Below are 20,783 nucleotides of genomic sequence, written 5' to 3' on the forward strand. Positions count from 1 at the left end.
CACGCGGTTACAAGACAAACAAGTGGTACAATATAACTTAAAATACTGTTTATACATCGTGTGTGTGTGTGTGTGTGTGTGTGTGTGTGTGTGTGTGTGTGTTGTGTGAGCCGCGCAGCCTGCAGAGCGACCGTCTGCATGGAGGGAGGATTCAACACAAACACTGTACATGAAGATGGACTCCATTTAAAAAAAAGAAAAAAACCTTTCAGATTGGGTTTGATTAATTGATTGATTGAGGGATGGAGGGAGGGAGGGATGGACGGAGGGAGGGATGGCTCCGACCGTCACGGCCACTTCAGATGGACTCAGGCAGCTGAAGACTGTTTCAAGATGGCGGCGCACTGATCTGCGAGCCTAAACTGTTCTGATGCAGTTTTTCCTCGGTTGCAGGCGATTCGTTCAGCTCTGCTCAGGAAGTTAGGAAATGGAGCATCTTCTGATAAACTGACAACATTCTTCATAAATCTAAAAGCTGAGCTTCATTTGGCCTTTAAAATATCGGTAACTCTTCTCGTCTTCCTCTTTGTTTCTTGCCCCACATGCAGGTTCATCCATTCATACGATAGCTGCAGTTTCGGGCGTGACGTTAGCGTTTGTACATCAGCAGATTGCATTTTAGCTCCAAACTTCGTGAGAGGTTTGTTTTCAGTCACTTTATTTTCACAAGCAATCTCAAAAACAATGCAGAGTGGAGGGAACAGAATCACTTTTGGCCTAAAAATAAAAATAAGAAACAAACGTGCACGTCGTCCATCTTCACATACAGTTCTGGAGACTTTCTTTGAGGATTAAAAATCTAAAAAAGGTGAGGGTTGTGTTGTGTACTTCTGTGTTGCCGAGGAGGCCACGACTCCAGCCAAACTTTAGCATTAAGGCACAAATCACTATTTAAAAGCTGACCTCGAGACTGGCTTCAAATCGTCCTGATTGGTAAAAAGGATCAAAGAAACTAAACAAAAACAAAATTCAGTTAGGGTCGATTTAAACTGTGAAAAGCCCACAAAGAATCAATAAAACACAGATGAAATAATGGCATCGCTATAAGGCAGCAACACGGAGCCTTGTATACAAGCAAGCATATTATAATAACATACCACAGACGTTATCATAGATATTTATATATATATTTAACCTGGAGGTTTCAGTTGAATGATTGTGATCGAACTCAACGTGGCTGTTGGCGTGTTGGAGGTCTCCAAGCAGCCAGTCCTGAATCATTTACGCATATATTTACACAAATAACACATTTCTCACTCTATGTCATAATAAAAAACATTCACACAAAAATATAACATTTGAAATAATTATTAGCACCAGTGTATCAGATAAAATTCTCGCTACGCAAAATGTACAAAGTTGCATAGTGTTGATTGAGCCTGGAAGAAACGTGTTAATGTGTGAAAAACACCAGTGGAAAGCAGCGACTTGTGGGACGACGAGACGGAGACGACGAGCGGAGTGTTACAGCGTGAGCACGGGGAAAGGCTCCGGCCCGGAAGTCCTCGGGGAGATTCTCGGATCCTCCGGCACATTGCTGTCCCACAAAAGCAACAAGGCGCGGACGCAGAGTTCCCCTCAAACCGTGGATTCTGGGAACGGCGCGGTGAGGTGCCGGTCCTGCGGGAGCTGCTGGCGCGTTCGTGGAAATGAAACGCCCTCAGGATCCAGACGACAGATCTGATCTTTGATCTGATCAACGCTTCCAGTGATGCAGATTTCCAAGAGGAAGGCAGCGGCTGCCTCGCCTCCAGCTTGCATAATAAACTCCGGAGAACAGAGGACAGGAGATGTGGCTGCTGCAGCTGGGCATGATGGGAAACGACCCGGCCCGACTCAGGACTGGCCTCCTTCAGTCCACACAAGGAGGTGCAGAAACTTGGACTTTACAATCTTTGAGTGAGAGCATGGAGGATCGGCGGCGACGTACAGTATGTGCAGATGTCCAGATGTTACTGCAGACAGGAAGTCACAGGGTCTGCTGTGTGCGGAGGCCGGGGGGGGCTCAGGTGTCGGGGGGGGGGGGGGGGGGGGGGGGGGGCGCGTACAGACGCATCTCGAGACATCAATGGAAAAGCTTTAGGGACAATTTCATAAGATGGTTTTTCATGATTTCAGCCTGAAACTGAATAATTTGTAGGTTTCCAGATGTTTCGTGATGCCTCTGTCGCTGGTGGATCCCTGACTGAACGGTCCCGCCCCCAGGAGGAGCCACGCCCACAGCATCCATTCATCCATTCATCCATCTGCATTCTGTGGGAAACCTTGCAGACAAATGTAAGGTTTTTTTTCTTTCATGGACTTCAGAATGGGCAGTTTGCTCCACAAACAGGAAACCCTGCCGGAGGTGGAAATACTGTCGGTAGGAGGGAGGAGCGGAAACCTGCCGGGCGCCGAGCTCCGGGAGGAAAGACGGGAGGATTCCTTCACTGTGTTTTCTGAAAAGTGGAAAATGACGGGAGAGAGTTGCGTTGAGCGAGCCGAGAGTGTGAGATGTCCCCCAGGCGTGACGGGACGGGACAGGGTGGAGGGGGCGGAGCTTCCCGGAGGCGTGAGTGAGCTTCCTCCTGCGGCGGCTGCAGTCACGACGGGTTTGTGGTTTGTGGTTTTCTCTGCACGGCTTCTCCACACCGCTGAGTTCGTTCGACCGTAACCACGCTACTTCGTCTAAAAGACAAAAAAAAAAAACACCACAAAAACAAAACAAAACAAAAAACAAACCAAAAGGACAAAACGAGAAACGGCTGCTTCGATGTTGTGAACGTGGTTTAAAGTATTGGCTTCTCTCTTGAGTAAGAAAAATTAAAAAAAAAAAACGTTTTGGTAAAATTCGGCGTGCTGGCCGAGTGTTAGCTGACGGGGCAGGAGTGTCGGGGGCGGGCCGGATGGGCGGAGGGCGGGGCTAAGGCCGCTCCAGGGACGGCGTGTTGAAGCAGCCGTCGGGTAACGTGTTCTTGATGTCGTTGAGGTTGGCGATGTCGGCGCGGATCTCGCGGATCTGCCGGTCGTAGTCGTTGATCATCTCCTCCTGCGTCCGCGCCACGTCGTTCAGCTCCGCCAGCTTCTTGTCCAGCTCGCTGTCGGCCATCTTGCCCTTGGCCCTCTTCAGCGACTCGTCGATCTGGTTCAGTTTGCTCAGGTCCACCTTGTCGATGTTTCCTGTAACGAAACGGAGCTGATGGTCATCCTCTGTGGGAATGTGCTTCACTGACCCGTCCCCTTGAAACGCATCATAGATCCAGATCTCACCCAGCTGGTCCATCAGGCTCGTGATGACCTTCAGGACCGTCTTCACCATGCTCTTCGCCTTGCGTGCGTTGTCTTCGGCTTCCTTCGCGCTGTCCGACGCCTGCGGGGAAGAAAGGACGAGCAGGTGGTTTATTTACACCCCAAAACCAAACAGCTGTGAGCCACAGCTGACGGATGGATGGCTGAACACTGGAGCCACGTGAACGCCGGTACCATTGCCGCCATCATCATGTCCTGGTCCGCTTCGGCCTTCTTCCTGGCCAGCTCCTGCTCGGCGGTGTCCAGCTGGTCCATCATGTCGCTGACCTCGTTGTCCAGCTTGCTGGTGTCCTCGAAGGCCTTCTCGGCGTCCTCCTTGGTCTTGGCGGATCCCTGCGAGGACACGGGCGAGCTCCGGTCAGCGGGAGGCGGACGCCTGACGGAACCCGCCACGCGGCGGCTCTTCGGCGCCTTTACCTTCTGGACGTTGCTGGCGATCTTCTCCGCCTCCTCCGCCTTGTTCTTGGCCTCTCGGGCGTCGGCGGCGGCGTTGCCGAGGGCGGCCTCTGCCTGCCGGGTCTTCTCATTGGCAGCCATGATGGTGGCGTTGATGGCGGGGATCTTCTTCAGGGCTTCTTCGGCGGCGGTCTTGTTGTCGTTGACCCTCCGGTCGAAATCTGAGAGAGATTACAAATGAAACAGAGCAAAATCCCGATGAGATGGGGCAGCCCCCCTCCTCCCTTCCGTTCTCCCTCTCTTTATCTTTCTCTCTTTCTGTCTCTCGCTCTCTGAGCGTTTCCGTCCCGGTCCTGTCCTCAGCCATGCCGGATGCCAGCTTTAAATAAAGGCAGCAGCAGGAGGAGACTCAGTCTCGTCCTGCTGCTAACATTAAAATCTGTTCGGATAGTAAAAGGCTACAATCATACAATATTGCACGCCCCAGCTGCCGAACAGGACAAGGGGAAAAAAAAAAAAAAAAAAAAAAGAGATGGGGCAGCGAAGACCAGTTCCAGTCTATCCTGAAGCTTCTTCTGGGCGGCGATAAAGCTTCATGAACGTAAACCTCGTTCCAGACGTACGAGCACATCGCATTATCACACATATCTCAGAGTAAGGTTGGATAAAACCGGATCGATTCTCCTGAACTAAGTGAACTCTTGTACCTCGGAGGTTGTCCAGGATGCTCTCCGCCTCTCTGAAGGTGGACTGGCCTTTCTTCGCCGCCTCCTCTGCGATAGCCTTGGCAGCGTCAGCTCGAGCCAATAGCTGATCTGCAGTCTGTTACCGGAAAAACAGAAGAAAAGAAAGAAAAGAAATGTATCTTGAGGTTAATCCCAGGGGGGGCAGGACCTGGATGAGGTCTGGGAAGGCTTCACTTCTTCTGGTCTCTTGCTCCAACATTCTCCCACTAGCTTATGAGTGTAAGCATGATAAGCTGATAAATTCCAGACAGCGTGGGAATGTTGGGATGCACTCACTACGCACGATTCCTTCCCATCACGTCCAGGACTGATCACTTTACACAACAGTTCTTAATGCCGTTGGCTACAAGACTGGGACGAGTCAACACAGAGCCAGGCAGGTGTTTCCTGTTGGTGTTTCACGGTGGAATCTTGGTTTTCCCTCCATGTTGAGAACCATTGCACAGTTCTGGGTTGGGTGGTGCATTTCGGTGGGAACATGAGCGTGACGTGGACGGAGCGGCGGTGCAGTGAACCCACCTGCTGCTCACTCTTGCCTTTCTCCAGCAGTTTGCGGACCTCCAGCTCTTTGGGCTTCAGGTCTTCTCGGAGGTCGTTGTACTGCTTCTCAGTCTTATCGATCAGGTTGTCGAGGTCCGACGCCTCCTTTTTGATCTTTCCGGCCTCGTCCTGGAAAACAGGCGGCGGGCAACATTAGAGGCAAAGCCGACATTTTAAATAACCGACTGAGGCCTTCCTGTTGTCTGTGCAGCTCTCACCTCCAGGGCCTTGGTGTCGAAGGGCGGCAGGCTCGTCAGGTTGGCGTAGATCTTCAGGGCTTTGTTTCCGGCCTCTTCAGCCTCGGCCTGAACCTTGTTGGCCTGTTTCTCCAGATTCTTTGCCAGCTCCTTTGCTTCGTTGTACCTGAACAACAAGTCAAGCTCAGTTTTAGTTTGGTTCTAGTTTAAACTGAGTCAACATGGGAAATGTTAGTGTTGCATGGAGGGAAAACTGTGTGGGGCTCCGGGAGCACAGCTTCCAACTTCAAAAACATTACAAAAAGACTCAACCACCACAAAGAAACAAAAAAATACAACTTGAGGAAACAACAAAATAACTAGAAAGGCACACGATGAGGTACAAATGTCACCAAAAGAATAAAGAAAAGCCAGAAATATCCACGAGAGATCCAACTAAACACAAACTCACCACAAAGTAGACTCAGGGTGGAAATGCCCACAAAATCATGCAAAACATCAAAAAGGTCACAAAAAGCTGTTCGTCCAACGAAGTCCAAACAGTCCAAAGTGTGTGTGTGTGTGTGTGTGTGTGTGCGTGTGCGTGAGCGTGTGCGTGTGTGTGTGTGCCACCCACTTCTTGTTGAGCTCGTCGATCTCCTGGCTCGTCTTTCCCTCGCCGTCCAGCGTCTTGAGCAGCAGGTTGTACGCTTTGGTCGACGTGTCGTTGGCGTCCTTGGCGATCTTCTCGATCTGGTCTGCATCCATCTTGTGCCTGCGGAGACAGACCCACAGCGTGAGGGGCGGCGGCAGGCGGGGCGGCGGCGGGCGGGGCGGCGCCGGGTGGGCGGCGCCGGGCGGGCGGCGCCGGGCAGGGCGGCGCCGGGCGGGCGGCTGGCCTTCGCCGGCTCTTACTTGTTGGCCAGCGTGCGAGCCTCCTCGGCCAGCAGCGTCATGTTGTTGGGCTCTCCGGTGCCGCCCGGGGGCTTGATGTTCTGCGGGGGAGGGGCATCGGTTCCGTTAAACTCCGACCTCTCGGCGAGTTGCCGTGACGACGTGAGACCCGACTCACCACTTTGCCGACGGCGTCCTTGGCCTTGTCCAGCTCCTGCCGGGCCCGGTCGATCAGGCTCTCGGCGTCGCGCACGCGGGCGCGGGCGCGGTCGGCCTGCGTGCCCGTGTCGTCCACCGTGTTGCGGATGCTCTGCAGTCGGTTCCACTGCGTGGTCAGAGTGCTGTTGATGGTGTTCAGGCGGTCCAGCAGGCCTCGGTCCACGTCTGTACGGTCAAAGGTCACAGATGTTCAGATGAATCAATGTCTAAACACAACAGTTAGCAACAACACACAAACTACTCCTGTCAGCCTCCAGAGTCCGTGTGCCCTCCGAGGTGACCCTGCGAACGCCACACAGCCTCCAGCAGCAGCCTGCTGTACCTTTGCTGGTCTGAGCCTCGTCCAGCAGCTCCATGATGGCTCGCTCCGCCTCCTTCAGCCGGTCCTCGAAGGCCTTGTCGCTGACCGTGTCCTGACCCGAGCCCAGGTTGTCGATGAGGGTCTGCAAGTCGTGAAGCTTCTGCCTCTGCTGGTTCACCTGGACACACACACACACACACACACACACTGCTTTCAGCTCCTGGACGCGGAGCCGAGAGCGTCCGGCCGTCGGCACTGCGCCGCGCTCACCTTGTCCCGAACCAGGCCGTAGCAGGACGGACACTGCTGGCAGCCGGGCACCGAGCGGTTGTAGAAGTAGTTCTCCTCACACATGTCGCATCGAGATCCCACGAAGCCGGGGCGACACTCGCAGCGGCCGTCCTCCTTACACTGACCGGACTGCGAGCCCTCGGGGTCGCAGTCACAGGCTGCACAGCAGAGGACGGGAAGAGCAGAGGCCGTGAAGCCATCGGCTGAGATCTTCTCACGAGGAGGACGGTTCTCCTCATCAAGCACTAAAACTAATTAGTCAGGGCTGTAGAGCCGGGGCGGTTCAGATCAGCGTGCTCACGTTTGCATCCGGATGAGCTGAAGCCGAAGAAGTTGGCCTCGCAGCGTTCGCAGTGCAGTCCAGTGACGCCGGGCTGGCACTCGCACTGGCCCGTGGTGATATCACACTGACCGTTGGTGGAGCCAATGGGATGACAGCTGCATCTGTGAGCAGCAGTTCAACAACAAACGGTCAGATCCAAAACCGGGCAGGAAGCAGTGGCCTGTTATATCAAGTCACAGAGCCTCAGACTGACTTCTCTCCAACTGTGCTCAGAATTGCAAAGCCAGACCTAATTCACCAGGTCTGAAACACGAACTGACCGTTCGCAGCCGTTGCCGCTCTGCAGGTTGAAGAAGCCGGGCTGGCAGGCGCTGCAGTCACGTTCTGCCACGTTGGGAAGGCACTGGCACTGACCGGTGACCTGAGAGCAGCTGGTCTGCCGATCCACCGTCCCCAGGCGAGAGCAGGAGCAGGCTGAGGAGGACAGCAGCACGACGTGGCTGTGAATCTCAAAACTGGAGGTGATTGGGCCTCGGATCGTTCGCTCCTGACGAGCACCGGGCCACCGGGATCCCGACGGGTCCCAGGCTCTTACCTTTACACTTGTCTGCGACGTTAGCGGCCAGGGCGTTTCCGTAGAAACCCTCCTTGCAGCGGTCGCAGAAGAAGCCGGCCGTGTTTGTAGATGCATTTCAGGCACTCTCCGGTCTCGCGGTTGCAGTTGCCGACAGCGTTGGGGTCGATGTTGTCGCTGCATTTGCAGGCCCGGCAGGTCCGCACGGGGCCGTTCTGACCCAGCGGGTCCCCGAAGAAGCCGTCGTCGCAGAGCTCGCAGCGCTTCCCTGAGTTCGGGTTGACAAGCCGGTTTCACAGTCTGATCGGCGTCGGAGGTTCTGATGCCGCGGGACCGAGGGCAGTACCTGTGGTTCCGGCCGGACAGTTGGTGCACACCACCTCGCGGACTTTGGGGACGACGGCGCAGGTGGCCCCGGCAGGACACGGACACGGCTTACAGTCGGACGACGTCCCCTGGGTGGCGTCGCCGTAGAAACCATCCTTACAGCGCTCGCAGCTCAACCCGGCCGTGTTGTGCTGACAGTCACAAGCTCCTGAACACACACACACACACACACACACACACACACACACACACACACACACACACACACACACACACACACACACACACACACACACACACACACACACACACACACACACACACACACACACACACACACAGTAAAGACAGATGAACGGAGACAGCAGAGTCTGACAACCAGCTCAACCTGAAGCTAAACAGCTCACACAACTAACTAGTCCTAAAACCCAAACCCTCACAACACAACGCAAGCAAGTCAGTAAAAGGGTCAAATACGTCTCTGCAACTGATAAACCAGTCAGTAACCAGTAGCTAACCAGTAGCTAACCAGTAGCTAACCAGTCAGTAACCAGTAGCTAACCAGTAGCTAACCAGTAGGTAACCAGCCAGTCAGCAGCCAGTCAGCAGGTCTCTCACCGGTGTCCGGGTTGCAGGCGTCGCTGTGCCGGTTGCAGTTGCAGGCCTCACAGGGGCTGAAGGCGCCGAGCTCGGGCCGGGCCCGGCGGTATCCCACGGTGCACTGCTCACAGTGCTGCCCCTGGTAACCCTGAGGGCAGGTGCACTGCTCCACCCAACGGGCCGGCGCCCCCGGACCCCGTCTGGCCGTCACCAAGGAGACCTCGTCCAGGTAACCGGCGCCTGGCGAGAGGACTCGTTAGGGTGCTGAACCACCTGTTGGGGTTTGGTCTGAGTTTGTGTTGCGTACTTCTCTCGCTGTAGGTGCCGCGGATCTTAATGGACGTCAGGTTGTGGAGAAGTTTCTGGAAGTCGGCGTGGCTGATGGGCGGCGTCCACGGATAGTCGGAGCTGTCCCGGAGCCTGAAGCAGGAGCACGACATGAGATTCATCGGGTCTGAGGCAGCAGAACCAGCAAAGACTTCCGCTGCCGCACCTGAACACGTAGGTCTGCTTGTCCTCGTTGGGGTAGGCGTTGCCCTGGGCGATGAGGGGGACGGCCACCCGCAGCTCGGATCCCTCCAGAACCAGATCCTCGGCCGACAGGCGGGCGTCCCGACGCTCCACCCGGAACTTCATCGTCAGGTTCTGACCGTAGCTCAGCAGCCGGTTCCCCAGGTACTTCTCTGAGGCGCAGACAAGCACAACCATCGGTCTGCTTCATCATGGAGAGACTGGCGGTGACGATCGCGCACGCGCGCATGTTTGTGTGTGTGTGTTTACCTGGTGCCACAAAGTACATGGGGAAGTAGTCATCTGAGATGAGGGAGACCTCCTGGCTGCTGGGGGACCACTGGACGGAGCTGCTGGCTCCATCATGTCCGAGAGCCTTCCACTGCTCATCATCTGTCACACACACACACACACACACACACACACACACCACCATGTTAAAACCCAACAGCAAAGGGTTGTTTTGCCCTGCAGCGGGTCTGCAGGCTGCAGCGTCACCTCTGTCGAAGGAGGAGCTGATGGTGTAGACGCTGTAGCCGTCGGCGCTGTCGCACACGGACGAGTGCTGGAAGCAGAAGCAGGGCGTGCAGCCCTGAGGGTTGTTGGGATCCAAGTTGAAGTATCCCAGTTTGCACCTGACAGACAGAGCGGCGGGCGTCAGGGCGGAGCGGCACGAGCCGGCGAGGCGCCGTCTCCGGCTGGCGTTGTGGAGGCGTTACCTGTCGCAGCTGAAGCCCTCCACGTTGTCTTTGCAGCGACACTGACCCGTGGCGACGTCACACTCCTGCGTGCTGCCCGACGGCGAGCAGGAACACGGCCTGACAGGACAGAAGACGCAACACGACTTTTCACTCAACATCGCTGTGGCGTCCAGTCTGCCGGGCACGCCGAAATTCACTTACTCTACTACTCTACTCTGCGTGTTTGGTGTTTAAGACACTGCCACATCAGTCCTCATAACGCCTAACACTCCCTTCATCCTGAGAACATCGCTCAGAGAGCCAATGTGTAAAACTCAGGTAATGTCCTCTTAAGTGTGTGAGTTGGCTGTGATCCCTGCAGCATCCAGCCTGACTTTAGTCCCATATGAACACAAACGTTGATCCTGATCCTGTAACTGATTCCATTTGCCAGCGAGTTCTTCAGAAACAAAATATCTACAATGTGTGTCAGTTGCTGACTCGCTGCAGCGTCCAGTCTGCACAAACACCACAATCAGTTTATTCTTTGGATCTAAACTCACACTGCAAAATAAAAATCAAATAATACATGAGGAGAATTTTTGTTTTTTCTAATCTTTGAATGTCTTTCCTGTTTTGGTATTTCCAGCAGATGGCGCTCAAAGTCAAGTCTGTTTTTCCAACACAGACTCGCCTTCTGCAGACTGAAAACTGGCAACATGCTGTCAGATTCGAATCTCAACTCTGATAAGAATTCATGGAAAAGTTCAAAATATGAATACAAGTGTCAGACTGCAGGGACCACGAGTTCTGAAGATGGTTTTCACGTCACTGCTCGACACCGAACGAGACTAAACTCACACATTCACTGAGTTTGTCTGCTCAGACTTACTGTTCTACCTGATCTTTTCATTTCACAGTGATGGAGGGATGGGAGTTCAGCGTTTCAGTGTAAGAAAGGCAGAGCGATGAGTTACACGTCAGTGTGAAAGAGGACAGGAGGATTTCTGAGTTTCAGACTTGATATAAAGACTGAAGGAGTAAAACTGGGACAAAAGCTCATTTTTAATATTGTCAATAGTAAAGTGTGTTGATGGCAGATCTGATCAGTGTGTGTGCATGTGTGTGTGTGTGTGTGTGTGTGTGTGTGTACCTGCAGCCGGCTTCTGTCAGGCTGTGGTATCCCGGCTGACAGCGGTCACACTTGTCTCCAGCCACTCCGGGTTTACATGCACACATGCCTCTGCTGTCACACTGAGGAGACTCGGAGCCTGGAGAGACACACACACACACACACACACACACACACACACACACACACACACACACACACACACACTCCCATTAACAAACCCTGGCAGAGCCGCACTGAGGGCCGGTGTCCCTGTTGCTGCAGCTGCTTCACATTAAGCAGCGGTTGGAGAAAAAAAACACGCCGCAGTGCCAGACCGGCGGTTTCACATGTTCCCACTTCACCTTCTGCAGCACGGAAAGCTGTTTCACAACCATCACAAACCACAGCTCAACAATCCCCCGCTTCTCTGCAGCTGTGCTGCACATCAGGCAGGATCAGAGCAGGGCGGGGGGCAACGAGGCCCAAGACGCACCAGAGAAATACCCAGGAAGAAGAAACGAGAACAAGACGTCACGTCCTGACAGGAGACGTGAAACCACCGCAGAAACAACATCCAGCAGATGCTGTTTCTGCTCAGGAACCAGTAATTCACAAGGCATTGTCACAGACACACACACTGACGATATGGAAACAGAAAGAGGCAACAGAGCGACACACACGGCAGGACAGCAGTGGGAAGGAGGAATCCAGGGTCGACCTGATTTTTTACTTTAACTTCAGTCATAATGACAAACAAACGGAGGGTAAAAGTACTATAGCATCCGTTCTAAACTATACACTCAGATCTGGAACATCTCGACTAGAGGAACCTGCAGACGGCTTTTCAGCTGGACTGGCTCCATGAAGCTTTCAGGAAATTATTTGGAAAAAAAAAGTTTTTGTTTTTATTTCAACACTGAGTTTCAAAAGTGGTCACATCTCCAAGCTGAAAAAAAACCCTGCGAGTATGACTTTTTAGTTCAGAAAAGAAAAGCAAGAAAAGAAAAGGGAAAAAGATTTAAATACAGAAATGTTATTTTTTTAAAAAAGAACAAAAAAGGCGGAGCTCTGGGAAGCCCCTCCTCCTCCCACACCTGAACCGACACTCACCCACGGAGTTGCAGCCGCAGGGCAGGCAGCGGCCGCCGCTCTGCTCTCTGTAGTAGTTGTCCAGGCAGCGCTCGCAGTTCGGCCCGTCCGTGTTGTCGGCGCAGTTCCTGCAGTGACCTCCGTGGCCCGTGGCCCGGTACAGCTCGGCGTCGAAGTAACACTCGGCGCTCTTCCCGTTGCAGTCGCAGGCTGAAAGTAACAGCTCACGATTTATGATCCGGCATTAGCATTAGCATTCGCAGTTAGAGGCGGCGATCACAACCGTGGAGGCAGCAGTAGCATTATGACTAGCACAGACAGAAACGGCGGTTTTATTAACAGCTAGAAGGGGAGTAGCCGAGGCTGGAACAGCGCTAGCATTAGCAACAGCAGCTCGAATTGAGACAGGGTTACCAGCATTAGGACAAAAAGCAGCAGTGCTAACAGCAGTAACTACACCAGCACTGGTAGCTGTTAAAGTCTGTATAAACCCTTCAGAACAGCGCGACTGGAGCGAGCAGCTGAGTTTAAACGAGGTGAAACACTCAGGCTGGACTTCAGCGTGAAACCAGGAACACGCTGTTACACTCAGGTTTTCCCACACTGGTGGGAAAACACTGGAGGAAGGATTACGCCCGACTGTGGGAGCTGAAAAGCTAAAAATCCCCCTCACCCACGTTAGTCATGCATCTGCGCGGATGTATGGAAGCTCAGCTGACAGGAACTACAGCTCCCACAATCCCCTGGGGCGCGTCGTGACTAAGAGGGCCTGGGATCAGTTACAGCAGCAGAAAAAGACGAGCTCTGCAGCGGGTCAGCTCGCTCTTTGTCCTGGGTGTTGTTGTTTGGGTGTGTTTACTGTACCGAGTAATAAGAGCAGCCGCATTGTGCCACAAATACACGTTTGACATAGAAAAAGTGAAAAAAACACTGATAAAGTCATTAGTGTGGACCTCTGAAAGCAGAAAGCTCCACTAGCAGATCGTCTGAATATCAGATTTCAGATTGAGAAGCAGAAAAACACATTTAGAGTTTGGGAATACAAGTAGCAGCAGTAGCATTAGCAGCACTAGCAGTAGCATTTGCAGTATTGACAGTATTAGCAGTAGCAGCCTTAACAGTAGCATTAGGAGGAGCAGCATTAGCAGTAGCATTAGGAGGAGCAGCATTAGCTTTAGCATTAGGAGATTAGAAGTAGCAGCATTAGCTTTAGCATTAGCAGCATTAGCAGTAGCTGAATAGTTCCAATAGTTTTTCTAAAGTAAGACCAGTAGAAACTGTAGCAACCAACATGGTGGACAACAGTAGGCTGAAAAGTTCTTACATTCCTAAGGTCAAGCTTTCGAATAATTTCATTCACAGGTAGAACTTGTGGATCCACGTCAAATCGAGTTAATAAAGGTGTTTGCAGCCTTACGCAGACACTCGTTGGCGTTGTCGGCCGTCGCCCTCCTCCAGGGCCGGTCGTTGTAGAAGGCCTTGCACACGTTGCAGTCGTCGCCCTCCGTGTTGTGTTTGCAGCTGCAGACGAGCCGCCCGGCGCCGTTCTTCACGCACGCGCTGGCGTGGCCGTTACACTTACACCTGATGGCAGAGGAACACGGCCGTCACGCCCGGGTCTCAGGAGCCGGACTCGCAGCGAAACAAGGAAACATTTGGTCCAGACCAGAAGGCGCATGGGTCACACACCCAAAACGCCTCAACGGGCTGGAATTTGAGGCTTTCCAGAGCAGTCTTTGCATTACATTGTTAAAACATTGATCACTTGATGGAACAGTCTTTGTTTGAGCTTTGTTCAATAAAGTCAACTTTAAACGACAGAGGGTTTACCATTCCTTCTGTTTAGAGAACCAAAGATATGCCAGAAGATCGAGCTGATAAGACTCCTGAAGTCTAAAGTTCAACACTTGTCTCTGGGATGTTTCAAAAAGCCAAGAGGCAAAAGAAAGAACAATGCTGGAGATTCCTGGCAGGCTCTCCGGCACTGTGCTCCAGTTATTGTTTGTGCTCCCGGTGAGGTTTTTCCGCTGGAGGTGCTCGGAGGAGCAGCCCCTCACTGCAGGACCCGACATGCTCAGGAGCCACCTTTGGCTATTGTCTCAGGTGTCTCTTGGCAGAAAGCCGTGGAAAAACTGACGGCTGGAAGGAAGAGGGACGGCTTTCAGAGTCTGCCTGCTCGTCTGCACCGCGCCGATACTGACAAGTCAAAAGCTTTCTGCAGTTTTTACACCGAGCCGACGAGCCGACTTTATCCACGGCGGCACAAATCCAAACACAACCAGGCTTCATGTGTGGTGCACAGGCAAGATACGATGAAAGCAAATGTCTTGGATATTCACGCAGAAACTCCACAACAAACCCTGACGATGCCTCCAAACAGCTCAGCTGGCAGGACGCCTGCACCTCTTCGACGGGCCGTCCCCACAGACCCCCTCTGGAGGAGGAGAGGTTCCATCCCTCAGGTGCTCAGCTTCCCTTTCTCATCCATCCGTCACGGCGCTCGGTCCGCCCCATTCCGGTTCCCCTGTAATCCAGCCCTGGCGGCCAGGAATCCCAGGAATGCTGGCTGTGTAATGGAAATCTGCTCCACATTTCAAACAGATTATGGCTGCAGAGGCGCAGGCTGTTTAACACTCTTGTAATGCCTGTCGAAAACTCTTTTTTCCTCTGCTCCTCGGCCAGGCAGGAAAAGCAGTTCTTATGTGGATTGATTCCGGGCAGGCCACAGGGAAGCGGACCACACAGTGACACATCAGGACCTGGACCCTAAAGGCCTCCGACTGAAGCCTCCTTTGTGTTGGGAGGCTGCTGAAACACCTTCACACTCTGATGTGCGTGGACAGATCAGGCGGGCCTCCAGCCTGACGGCACGGACCTGGAGCCGAACACCGGAAGCTCCCAGCTGTGAGGTTAAACTGTGATTCCATCTTCGCGTTCGACACAAGTACGGACACATTCTTCACATGACGGGCGCTGAAACCTCATGTCAGTGTTCGAACACGGCTATTAAACATTTACAATGGAGAATGGAGAATGAAGTGAACTCTGGCTTTAATAAGGCTTTAATGGCCTTCTCCATCAGCAGGAACCGGAATCGCGCTCTGGTCGGGTCTGAACGGCGTTCTGAGGATCCAGAACCCTCAGCCTGGGCCGTCTCAACTCCTCTAACCACAAACGACTCGGGGGTTTCTCTGTGTGAACCATTCAGCAGCTGGTTTAGCTCTACTCTGTGTGTTTTGCTCGTGTTGCAGCAGAGGCCGGACCCTTTACCTTCCACCCACAGCGAAGTCAGAGATGGCGTAGTAGTAGGACTTCAGGACCTTGGGGTCGTTGAAAACTTCGTCTCCGAACGTGTTGAGCCTGTTCAAGGTCACTCTGATGTCTGTGGCCGTCACCCAGTCCTGCAAAAGACACAACAGGAATGCAGCGTTGGACCTTCGAAGAGGTGTGTGTGTGTGTGTGTGTGTGTGTGTGTGTGTGTGTGTGTGTGTGTGTGTGTGTGTGTGTGTGTGTGTGTGTGTGTGTGTGTGTGTGTGTGTGTGTGTGTGTGTGTGTGTGTGTGTGTGTATCTCAGGCTTACATTTTTAAAGGTTGCTTAAAGACCACAGCTTTGGTCTCATCAACTTTCCTCCAAATTAGATTCAAATTGAAAGTAAAGAGAAGATGAGCAGAACGGTTTTCAGTTTTCCAGCACTGGGAGAATTAATGAAGGACTGTCAGAGGAGGCCTTGCTCTGGCAGATTTACAGGTCAACTCGGAATGTTGGGAAACTGTCTGGAGGCATCGAAGGAACTCTTCTAAAGGGAGTCTTTAGTTGAGACTGAGGAACAGCTAAATTAACCAGATGAGGTTTTTTGTTTTTTTTTAAAAGACATTCTGAACCCGGTAATCTAATAACGTATTCATTTCCTCTTTAATCAGAGAAATATAAAACCTCAAACATGTTTCATGAGTCATTGAGGAGTCAGGAGCAAAAATTCATCAGATTATTCTTAGAGTGGGTTGGAAATCGGTCTGAAACTCATGTGAAAGTAATTTCAGTTTATCTATGAAGAATCAAGCCGGTCCAGTCTGGAGCTGATCCTTCAGCCTTCACCGCTGTCCCAGTTATTTCATTCTTCTGCTTTATTGTGACTGTGGCGGACCCTCAGCTGCTGCAGCTCTCCCGTTTTCTCAATCCGGCCTGAAAATCTGCTTCACTGAATGGAACCACCCTGTTTCTCTGAACGACGAGCGGGAGCTCAGCTATTCCAGCTATGGCTCCAATCATTCATTCCACAGCTGCAATGGATGCAAAGAAACACGGGCAGGATCCAATCTGCACGTCGCCGTCACGTCTCCCTCCAAAACTCTCACTCAAGGCGAAGTTCAGCTGAGAAAACGGCATGGAGACGCCGTCCGGCACGGCCGATACGAGACCAGACTCGGGTCCAGATCTCTCGGGGAGCAGGTTTCGGCTTTCAGGCTGTGGGAAACGCACCGACCAACATCACAGCCAGACATTCAATATGCAGAGAAATCTCATTCATCTCCTTGGCGTCGTCGGACCCAGATGGAGAGAATTACTCAAGAACACCTGCTCAGTTCCAGAGGATAAAAAAGTTACTCTGCGTGAAAAGCCTCATGGGAAAGTGGGCGTGGACGCCTGCGATAGCGTTGTTCGGTATCAGCAGGAGGCTGATTGGGCCCTAAGGTTTTTTATTTTTTATTTTTTTGAGAAGAGTGAAGGCTCACAGCAGCTGGAGACAAACAAACAGTGTGGAGCTGACAGTTCTGAACACGACAGGAAAAAACCCTCAGAGTCCGCGAGATCGATCGGCCCGGGGCGGGGTGGTGGGGGGGGGTCCCAGGCAGGACCGTGGGGACGAACACCATCCCCTCGCCTGAGCTGCCAGCCAGCCCCACAACATCTTGGCTTCCCCAGCTGCTCTCTGCGTTCTCGGTGAATGTGGGGAAAAGAAAAGAAAAAAGAAGTTTCCCTACTTCCTCTCCCATGAGGAAATCGTTAAAATATCTGCTGACAGCCTGTTGGCCTTCCGTCAGACACCGAAGCTGCTTCAGCGGCTGCGTTCGAGGCCCATCAAATACCCAAGGAAGCGGGAGTTTTAGCGTGGAGGAACCTGAGCCCACGGGGGTCAGATAAGCAGAGCTGGACTTCCTCTCCTCATCACTCAGCTCAAATGTACTCCACATTTATCTGCCTACTCAGGAAAACTTCCTCCGCCTCCTGCGACTTCTCACACTCACGTTAAATCCTCGTATAACTGCTGAGAGCTCCACGTTCTCAGTGACCGGGGACGGACTGAGGTTTATTTACGAGCAGCAGCGCTCTTCCACCCCCGCCGACACGCCGTAAAACTGAAAACCACACCTATTAAACTTTAATTCACACAACGCTTTATAAATTCACATTTTATATCACCGAGAGGAAACAAATTCCTATTAAGAGACATTTAAGCAAGCAGAACAAAAACTTCTTAAAGTTCAGTTCTCTTAGCAGGACTTCCAGATCTCAGGGGTTTTCAGCTTCTCCAAAGAGACTCCTGAAGCTATTGCAGCATGTGTAATGAATAAAGGCATCATTTCTTGAATTTCACTTGCATGACAGATGCATTTTCAGAGGGAGCACTGTTAAACAATGGCTAAAACAAGTAAATTATAAAACTGCTTTTCACTCTTCGAAGACACTACAAGCAGTAAAAACTGTAAAATAGCTGAAATGAAGGAGTTATATTACTAGAACACCACTCGAAAATGGAAATGAGGGGGAAACAAGCTAAATAACTAAAATTGTCATAAAATTCAATATTGCTGAACACAGTCAACACAGCAAAAATGTAGTGAAATGTCAGCTCGCAGCTCCAGAGTCATTTGGTAGAAGGTTGCCGATCCCTCCTCTAAATACGCTGAAACATCTTCGAGAGCGTCCGGATCACCAAAGGTTACTCTGAAATACTGTCAGATTCTGTGTAGAACTGAAGGCGACGTTCAGGTCAACGTTGAACTTCAACACATCATGTTCAGCATCAGTGTTTCAGGAAACTTGTGACAGACTTGGAACATTTCTGAACAGTTGTGTTTTCAGCAGCTTCATGCACCATTGTCACGTGAACGGAGCCCCACAATGCAACGAAGCTTTACCTGGTGTGAATGTGGCTTTAGAGGGAATCTGGGGACCAAAAGAAACTCAAGATCTTCAAAGATCAACAAGTCCTTTCATTACTGGAACAAGAGGAAAGTTCCCTGAGCCAAAAAGTCTCAATCGAAATGATCTGACAAACTATTAACGGGTAAAACAGGCTGGCCTCCGATTCAGATCAGCAGGATCAAAACCAAACACAGGGCTGCTGTTGTTCAACACATAATCAGGTCTCGGGGGGTTTGGAGGTAATTACTGCTCCCATCAGGGGGTCTGGGACTGGTTCAGCCCCCCTGCTGGGCTTCTTATCAGGGGGTCTGGGACTGGTTCAGCCCCCCTGCTGGGCTTCTTATCAGGGGGTCTGGGACTGGTTCAGCCCCCCTGCTGGGCTTCTTATCAGGGGGTCTGGGACTGGTTCAGCCCCCCTGCTGGTTTGGTCTCAGGCAAAGTGTCACATGTTGATTGTTTTATTGGAATGTGTGAACACCTGATCGATACCTCCAGGCTAAGAGACCGACTGTTTTCCTGGTGACGTAGTTCTGAGTGAAGCCGGGCCGCTCAGCTGTGTGTGCAGTAACACACTCGCGCTCTGCTGAGGTGTGACGGCGGTCCAGCTGCTCGCAGACCTTGTGTTTGACGTACAGGTGAGACGAGGGATGGCTGAATGTTTGTCCTGCAGCTGCTCTGCTATCTGCGGCCTCTGGGGAGGGCCGGTCACACCCGACATGCTCTGTCCATGACTCATGAAGAATAAGCTCATCTGGCCCGTCATCCGGCAGCTGCGGCGCTTCACACCGCCCCGTCCAGGAAGCGCCCGGGCCGACGGGACGCTCTTCCAGCTGTAGGCTCAACATTTGTTTGCCATCCATCAAGAGCGGCTCTGGTGGAGCACGGCGGGCGGACACGTGTTCTCACGGCGGAGGAGACTCTCCTGGGAATCACGAACATCCAGCGGAGCTGCAGCTCAGACACAAACAGCCTGTCCAGAGGATATTTTCGGGCTGCCACTGGGAACAAGCTCTCAGTTCCACTCAGTCAGATGACAGAAAGATATTTACAAATTTTGGAACCCGAGGTGAAGTCTTGAAATGTTTTGCTACGTTCCCGATACAAAAGGCAAAAGGACAGTGAACTGTTGCTTCACCACTGGACTAACCGGTACGACTGATGTTCTGCTTGCAGCTCTCCAACAGTCCTGCTGGACCGAGAGCCTCCTGCTGACGACGGCAGAGGAGATGCTGCGTTTTTCCATCTGGCCCATGAAGCTTCCCACCACCCAGGAATTTAAAGAAGCCACTGGAAAGTGTTGTTTGACAGAGAGATTTACTCGAGTTCTAAGAAAACTCTATGGTGTTACTCTTCCAGCAGATGTTCACACAATGAACATTTACAGTTCCCAGAAGTCAACAGCGCACAAAGAGAAAGTGTGCCGATGCAGGATACAGTGATGAACTGTAATCAGGCAGCTGTGGAACCGTGTGGAGCAGCACCGCGTTCAGAAACAACTCACGGTGAAGTGTTTCCCCACCCATCGGCCACCAGCAGTGACCCAAAAAAAGCTTTCGAAGCATCGAGATGTAAGGCACAGTTCGATAAAAACACCACCCATGTGAAAGGTGGCCGTCAGGCAGCAGCAAAACCCCAGCCGGGGTTTCAACGGGCCGTCAGGCGTCCAGGCGGAGGCAGTTTGACCTCAGATAACTGATGGAGCAGAGTTTATTTGGAGACGAGTCATCTGACATGACTGCGGTTGGTGTTCACGTTGGACCTTTTTCTGTAACGGCCGTCCTCCTATAAAGAGCTCTTTATAGACCAGAGAGGAGATCCGGCACGGCATCTCGCCAGGGAGTGGCTGCTGGCCGAGTTCTTCACTGCACCGAATCATTTACAGAGCTCACTATTGATGATTACTATACGTAGACGATGCAATTTATTCAACAAAATAATTTTACAAACTATGAATTAAATCTATTATTTCTGCTAAATCCAATAATGTATGGATTTGAATTCTTTTAAAAAATGCATTATATAAAACTTTTTATTCCTCAGGTAGCAGAGTAACTGACTGGAAGGAGCATTTATCTTATCAAATACAAAATCAAAATTCTAATATATCAACTGAATGTTTCACCTTTATTATTTTACACCTCAGAAACCCAAAGTGCTGCCAGACTTCCGAGTTGCAATCTCCAGAGGAAACAGCCAGAACTTTACTGTCGCCTTCACGACCATATTCACGTCAAACACGTAGCGACGTGGGACGTTTACCAAGGGAAGGGAGTGCTCAAAACCAGACTGCTGTCAGAAGCAGAGATGCTTCTGGTAAAACCAGGGACGTACGCAGCAGAATGTTGCATTGGTCCGGCTGTTCCACCATGGAGGGGAGGAAACCAGCCGGTTACTAATCCCTTCAGTCGTCATTAAATCAGATCATCAGCCGGACCAAACTCAAAGAAGCACTCTTCTTCTGAAATCGATCAAGACAAGAGGAATATCAATCTGTGTGCGAGACAGCCGAGGTTCAAAGGTTAAATCCACTGGATCCTCACTGGATCTAAACGATGCATCGTCTCTGGATCAAAGGTGTCAAACTCAGTCCACTAGAGGCCCACTGTA

At 51.9% G+C, this 20,783-nt stretch overlaps 1 protein-coding gene across 1 annotated transcript in view; it reads right to left on the reverse strand.

Moving 5' to 3' along the window:
* Positions 1–58: 58 nt before the first annotated feature.
* The window catches only part of lamc1 (laminin, gamma 1), a 53,587-nt gene continuing 32,862 nt past the window's right edge, over positions 59–20,783 (reverse strand). Inside the window, 27 exon segments of the mRNA XM_030114740.1 lie at positions 59–3,159; positions 3,250–3,349; positions 3,463–3,621; positions 3,706–3,905; positions 4,392–4,506; positions 4,950–5,099; positions 5,189–5,333; positions 5,784–5,921; positions 6,062–6,141; positions 6,219–6,424; positions 6,582–6,738; positions 6,831–7,009; positions 7,153–7,295; positions 7,455–7,608; positions 7,730–7,814; positions 7,816–7,976; positions 8,055–8,243; positions 8,654–8,875; positions 8,943–9,055; positions 9,129–9,318; positions 9,416–9,538; positions 9,644–9,780; positions 9,865–9,963; positions 10,979–11,096; positions 12,050–12,238; positions 13,446–13,612; positions 15,299–15,429. Coding sequence (XP_029970600.1) covers positions 2,903–3,159; positions 3,250–3,349; positions 3,463–3,621; positions 3,706–3,905; positions 4,392–4,506; positions 4,950–5,099; positions 5,189–5,333; positions 5,784–5,921; positions 6,062–6,141; positions 6,219–6,424; positions 6,582–6,738; positions 6,831–7,009; positions 7,153–7,295; positions 7,455–7,608; positions 7,730–7,814; positions 7,816–7,976; positions 8,055–8,243; positions 8,654–8,875; positions 8,943–9,055; positions 9,129–9,318; positions 9,416–9,538; positions 9,644–9,780; positions 9,865–9,963; positions 10,979–11,096; positions 12,050–12,238; positions 13,446–13,612; positions 15,299–15,429 — 4,107 coding nt within the window. The 3' untranslated portion in view covers positions 59–2,902.

This window comes from Salarias fasciatus, chromosome 18, assembly GCF_902148845.1.
Source record: "Salarias fasciatus chromosome 18, fSalaFa1.1, whole genome shotgun sequence".
Lineage (NCBI taxonomy): Eukaryota > Metazoa > Chordata > Actinopteri > Blenniiformes > Blenniidae > Salarias > Salarias fasciatus.